Source organism: Lindgomyces ingoldianus (assembly GCF_010093535.1).
Source record: "Lindgomyces ingoldianus strain ATCC 200398 unplaced genomic scaffold BDR25scaffold_11, whole genome shotgun sequence".
Taxonomy (NCBI): domain Eukaryota; kingdom Fungi; phylum Ascomycota; class Dothideomycetes; order Pleosporales; family Lindgomycetaceae; genus Lindgomyces; species Lindgomyces ingoldianus.
Genome location: NW_022985172.1, coordinates 981,325 through 987,832, shown reverse-complemented (window position 1 = coordinate 987,832; position 6,508 = coordinate 981,325). Strand labels below are relative to the sequence as shown.

At 36.4% G+C, this 6,508-nt stretch overlaps 1 protein-coding gene across 1 annotated transcript; it reads right to left on the bottom strand.

Annotated features, from left to right (window-relative positions):
• Positions 1-2,576: 2,576 nt before the first annotated feature.
• Positions 2,577-3,977, bottom strand: BDR25DRAFT_341907 (Methylthioadenosine phosphorylase). Its single transcript, XM_033693654.1, has 2 exons — positions 3,847-3,977; positions 2,577-3,797 (listed from the first exon to the last, which is right to left on the bottom strand). The coding sequence occupies exons 1-2, from the start codon at positions 3,965-3,967 to the stop codon at positions 2,890-2,892; spliced, it is 1,029 nt and encodes a 342-aa protein (XP_033549379.1). The 5' UTR covers positions 3,968-3,977; the 3' UTR covers positions 2,577-2,889.
• Positions 3,978-6,508: the final 2,531 nt, after the last annotated feature.

Genomic DNA, 6,508 nt, shown 5'->3' with positions numbered 1-6,508 from the left:
TTCATTCTTTCTATGTTATAAGCTATTAGGTAGGCTACTATTATTTTAAAAAAGCTTTTCTAAGTTTGTTTAAAACCTAAGTTTAGTACTTTTAGGCTAGGCAGTATCTTTTCTTATAAGTAGAAGAACTATTTTAACTTTAATGCAGACTTTTTAACAGTAGCACTAATAAAGTAAGCTTTAAAAGTAAAAAACACTTCTTCTTTACTTAGTCTTAAAGTTTAAAACGCCTGGTACACCTCTATCTCTTTATTACTAGTAATAAAGTAAGTTTTTAAAAGTTTAATTATTTTTTTAACATTTCTAAACTAAAAGTTATTTAATTTAGCTAGGTATCTAGGCTCTAGGTATTCCTTTGCGATACTAGCAGTGTGTCTTTATACTAACGCTATGCGTGCGCGCTTACTCTAATAGTAATTAATCTTAAGTGTGTGTTTAGTAAAGTAGCTTTAAAAAGGCTTAAAAGTGCCTAAAAAGTCTCTTACTATTAGTGTAGCAAAGGTAATTTAAGGCATTATTAGAGGTAATTTAGTAGTTAGTAGAGGTTGATTAAGACTAACAGTTTTTAATCTAGTTAGATGTTTAATTTATACTCTTAATTAAGCAACTTAGTTCTTAAGAGCTATGTTACTAGGGTTTAACTTTAAATCTAGTAGGTTTTTAGCTCTAGGTTTAATAAAAGAGGTTTTAGCTATTAAGGTTAGTAGTTGTTTAGCTCTAGTAGTAGGCATCTTACCTTAGCTGCGGCTAGAGCGTGTTGCTAATTTTATACTAAGGTCTAAAAGTAGTTAAGAGTTAGGCATTAGTAGTTGTTTCTAATTCTAATAAGTTATTAGTAGTCTCTAGGTTTCTACCTTAGCGCACTTTTTACAACTTTTCTAAAGGCAATCCTAATTATAGAGGATAGAAGGTTCTAAACCTAAAGGCTTTAGTTAATAGAAGGTCTTTAGAATCCTGTTTATAATAACTAAATAATTTAATGTAATAGTGTGTAAAAACTATAACCTAAACTAAATTAAACACTTTTTAGAGTTAGACATAGTTAAATAAACAATTAATGTAATATTATTAATAAGGCTGTTACTAGCAAAAGTAAGTTTTCTAATATAATGTAACAGCACAGGCAAGACAATAGGTCTAAATGCGGTGGGAATCCACTTAGAGGCATATAGAAGTGTGTGGGGACTTAGACCTATTATCTTACCTGTGCTGTTACAAGCATGTTTCTTTAAGAGTTTTATGTCTTATTTAAAAGCTTAGAGTGTAAGCTGTATCTAACGTTCTTTTAGCGCGTCTAAGTAGTGTTGTTAGGAATGCATTAGTGTAGGAAGAGTAGTTTAGTAGGGTCTTAGCAAAAGTAAGCGACTTAGGTGTGTAAGCAACTTACCTGTCAAGTACGTTACCTAGTTATACTTTTCTAAACATAGTTTTTCTTAACTAAGGTTTTCTAAAGTTTAGTTACTAGTAATAAGTACTACCTAGGCGTAACCTGTACAGTCCCCACCGCAGGTCCGCCTAGGGCTAGTATAAGTTACTATAATATCCTACCTATTTAATTGCAGGATTAAGGACAACCTGTAGAAAGAGGGGGGCCATGTCACAGTTAACTTAGACATACCTTAGACTCTCCCTAGAGAGCCCTTAGCCTAGCCTTAGGCACATGAAGTCCTGTCACGTGCCCTAGCACATATATATATATCCTCTCACGAACCCCTGAGTCTCCTTAAGGATTCGTCTATCAATACTATCCTGTACCCCCTTCTGCGCTTCATGCTTCCTGCTTCACAGTGCTCTCACAATAAGCAAGTGTTAGACAGCTGCTAGATTATATAATAATTAGTAGTAGAACTTCTTCCTAGCTGCACAAGAGAAGCCACGTGACATTCTTAGACAAACACAGACTAGAGCTATACAGGCGGAACAGCCACCTACAATAGTTCTAGAGGAATGCTGCCTGTAGTAAGATGCGCGCAGTGCATGCAGTGCACGCATAACGCGCAAACCTATGTATATAGTCTTAATCTTAACTATTACTAGAGAGGTTGTAATTAACATTCAGTCTTCTCTTTACATAGACTAAGTAGTATAGTAGTTTTTAATAACACTATACTATTATATATCTTCTCTTATATATACTTCTTTATTATCTTAAACAAAGATTTTTTCCTCTACTTCTTATATAGCAGCTAGAGGTAAACTACAATTAGCTAACCCCTCCTAAACCTACTTAGTATACTGCGTGGACAGTACACCCATGCTAAATACTATCCTACACCCCGCATCACCCCTTTTTTCTCCTAGGCCCGCGTACTGAACAACCGAGCTCTGAAGAAGCTTGACTAGTAAGTAGATATTGTAACAATTTTATGAGACTATAACTTAGAGTAGTTATTTTCTTAATTAAGATTTACGTACAACTTTAAAATTAGTCTAAAGCAATAGTTATTCTAGTATTATATAGTTACAAATTGCTGCTTAGTCAAGGTTCTCACGTATTTAGTAAGGCGTAAAAGACGCGACGAGAATGCTAAGACATTACATGGATTAACGCATGTAATAGATATATTATGTTCAGTGGTAAGTTCGTTTACATCTTTCTTTCTAAGAGCCTCTGCTTAACTCTTATGCCTTTAGTTTGCGGCTGACTCTAGTCAAACCTCCATCGTGGGCTCCATGGGGTGATCTGCCAAGATCTGCGGATTCATGGCGGGCACCTTGCCAAGTGGCGGAGACGGTATGGCCAAGGATTCAAATTTTTTCGTGCATTGGATTCTTAGGATGCACGGTGAAGGCAAGAAGGACCAAACATGAGTGATGGGTATTTGATACCCATAGAGTGAAAGATCCGACTATTATCAGAGCTCCTCAACTCCCCTTGGTCATCAGTGGTCAATCAAAATAACCAGGAAACAACCACCTCAGCTTCTCTTCAGACTCTTTTCCCCTCCCTTCTTTATGCGTGATGCTACCAGCACCCATCATCATCCCGTCGAGATGCTTCGCCAACACCTGCTCCCCATGCTCCTCCTTGCTCAGTTCATCTAGGACGGCGCCTACAAATCTCCGCGCGTTCTCAGCATTCGCCTTCATATGTCCCATGACCATCTCGACATTGACATCCTCACTGTCATGCCAGCAATCGTAATCGGTGGCCATGCAGATCATCTGGTAGGCCATTTCGGCTTCGCGCGCGAGCTTCGCTTCGGGAAGGGCAGACATGTTGATGACAGAGCCGCCCCAGGAGCGGTACAAGTTGGACTCGGCACGGGTACTGAACTGAGGGCCTTCCATGCAGATAACGAGCCCCTTGTCGTGGAGTCGGACTCCTTCTCCTTCGAGGGAGTGTCCACACTGTCTCACGATCTTGGCGAGGCCCTCATCAAACGGGTCGCCGAAACCGACGTGGCCGACCATACCGCCTTCGAAGAATGTGAATGGGCGTATTCCTTTGGTACGATCAATGACTTGGTCCGGCACCACGAAATCGCGGGGTCGAATCTCTTCCTGCAGACTTCCCACGGCGCTAAAAGCAACGATTGTACGGACGCCGATCGATCGGAGTGCGGCTAGATTGGCACGGTTGGGGATCTCGTGCGGCGCAATTTCATGGTGCAGTCCGTGCCGGGAGAGAAAAGCGATGGGGATTGGCTTGCCGGTCGTTGGCGAAGGGTGCTGGAGGATCGAGATTGGGGAGGAAGGAGAGCCCCATGGCGTCGTGACATTGAGACTTGCGATGAGGGTGAAACCAGGGAGCGCCTGCACACCAGTACCACCAATTACTGCGATGCGGACGGGTGCTGGCTATACGTGAGTCGCACCTACTCAGTTGGAAGGGTATGTACGTACAATCGTACGAGGTTGCGACGCCCGCCATGCTATGGTAGGGGATTGTGATGTTCCGTGTGAATATCAATGGAAAGATTCGAGGTGTGAGGCAATGGGTGAAGCGTTTGGCGGGCGTTAGCATTCACTGTTGAGTGAAATTGCTTGGTAAGTTTTCTGGCATCCTACCTTCGGAAGCGGGGCAGCTAGTTCCGAAAGTGGTCTCTAGCCCATGACCAGTCAGATTGGGATACTTATGCACGCCGAGATTCACTTCGCCCCAACTCTCTCTCGCTGAAAGAATAGTACAGTCATTCTAAAAAGTCTGTCCCATGGCCTAAGCGCTGCGCGTTTACGTAGTGTTTGTGCACATTGCGTGTTATCCTTAGTAATGTGATGACAAGCACTGTCTCTACTACCGTATAGAGCTGGGGAAGTAAGGTAGAGTAGGTCAGCTCTATTTCAGCTAAACTAGGATGGGGAGTGAAGGAGGCGAAGGGTTTTCGCGAGAGAAAAGCTTGCGCAGCGCCAAGGCGCTAGCGCGCCCGATTAACCCTTAGCGAGATCATGTGACTAGCAGCGGAGCTTGACAAGCAGCACCGTCACACTTAGAGGACCTTATAGTTATCTTGTACTTCTACTTTCTAGTAATTTCTAAAATAATTTAGTAGTTTATAATTAGCTCTACATCTCTAGCAAAGTTATTTATTAAGTTTATTATAAATTTCCTTTAATATTAGCTCTTATTTAGCTTATATAACTTTTATAGCTAGTCTCTTATTTTTATTCTTTAAGTTTCTAGAGTCTAGATATTTCTAATAGAAGTGGCCTACTTTTTTATAGTTTAGATAGGCTTTTTTTTAAGCTATTTTTTTTTATTCCATACTTAGAGGTAGTCTGTTACCTTTAAAAGGACTCTTACTTTTTTTCTTAGAAGTACTATATATATGTTTTATATAACTAAGGTCTATTAGCTTTTTATTATATTAGAGGGCCTTCTTTTTTTAGATGTCTATTTAGACTTTTATGTTATTATACTAGTTTTCTTTTCCTTCTAACATTTTACATGTCTTTTATTATAAGTTATTACTTAGTTAATAAATTTTTCTAAAGTCTTTAGCTTTTTATTATACATAAACTTATCTTTAACTATGTTGTTTAGCCTGTTGTAAAACATTCTAGTTATAGCTTTTTAGTCTGTCTATCTACAGATAGCTAGTTACTTGTAGAAGCAGGCTGTGTAGTGTTAGACTGTTTTTTTTCTTATTATAAGGCGTTTATTTTATTAACTGCTGTTTTTTTCTAATTTACTAATCTATAAATAGCAGTTAAGGCTTTCTTAAAGAATTAATACTGCTAAAAAAAATTTTTCTATTTTTAAGAAAAAAGTTTTTTTATTAGTTTTAAAATCTATCTAGCTGTCTGCCGAAGGTTAGAACTAGAAAGCTAAAAGGCCTTCTAGGTAAAGTTCTATCTAAAACATTATTTTCTTATAAGTTTAAAAAGCGCCCTTGTTATATTACATATTAAAGTAGCATTATATAAAAATCAGCTTAAGGTTCTTTACACTTCTAGTAGAAGGTTTAGAAAAAGTAAGTTTTAATGTTTTTTAAAGTCTACACTTAGCTTTTTTTAGGCTGCATTTTTTAAATTTAATACTTTAAGTTAAAAGTTTTAAATCTAAGTGTTTACTATTATTAGTCTATTATTTACTAATTAGGCTAATAGTTGCTTTAGTTCTATTATTTTATTCTTTATGTTATTTAGCTGTTTAGTTAACACTTCTTTATTTAGAGTTAGAATCTAGCTAGTGCCTACTAGTAAGGCGCTAATTATTCTCTAGTTAGTAAAAGTAGTATAAAGATTTATACTTTATTAAAAGGTAGTAATTAATGTTATAATTTTAACTTTAGAGAAATAGTATCTAAAGAACTCTAGGCCTGTAGAGGAGGTTAAGAGTGTAGAAGAGGAAGAGAAATTAGCTTTTAACAGGTGTACAGTCTGTTAGGCTAGGTTACTAGGACTAGAAGGTGCAGCTAACTGTAGTTTACCCTACAACAGTAGTATAAGGCGCTTAGGTTAAACAGTTCCTTAAGTAGAAGCATTTAAAACTACCTTTTTATTAATATAAACCTTAGCTTATAAGATTATATTATTAGTATTAAATAGTTATGTTATTTTAAACTCTAACTAGATATAAAAAGAAATTAGATTATATAGCCTAGTAAGTATTCTACTACTTATAAACTTTTACTACCTTTACTTATGCAATTAAACTAGCCTACGCGTACTAAAGAAGTAGAGTTAGATATTAGATAACACAACACACTATAAAAAAAGAATTACATTTAGTAGTTATACAGCCTAACAATCTACTGCATTAAGAGTTTACTAAGGCTACTAAAATTATACTGCTCTTCTATTACCTATAGTTTAAAGACACTTAAATTATCTATCTACTTATCTATTAAGAAGTCTAGAACAGGTCTAAAGAACATCTATTCTTCTACTATTACTTTTATTTTAGTAAATACTTGTTATTTTAACATAAAAAAAGTTTTTTTTTACTTTTATTTATAAAATTAAGTTTTTAATTAAAGATAAGTAAGCTTTACTATTAAATAATAGATGTAAAACTAAAGTATTAGTAAACTTTTAATTACTATCTAAATACTATTAGTACTAA

Bases quoted from the DNA above. Each gene is read 5' to 3' on its own strand.
- BDR25DRAFT_341907 (XM_033693654.1), bottom strand. From the start codon at position 3,967: ATGCTAACGCCCGCCAAACGCTTCACCCATTGCCTCACACCTCGAATC. The intron at 3,798-3,846 runs GTACGTACATAC...ACGTATAGCCAG, and splicing joins CGTCGCAACCTCGTACGATT to CACCCGTCCGCATCGCAGTA.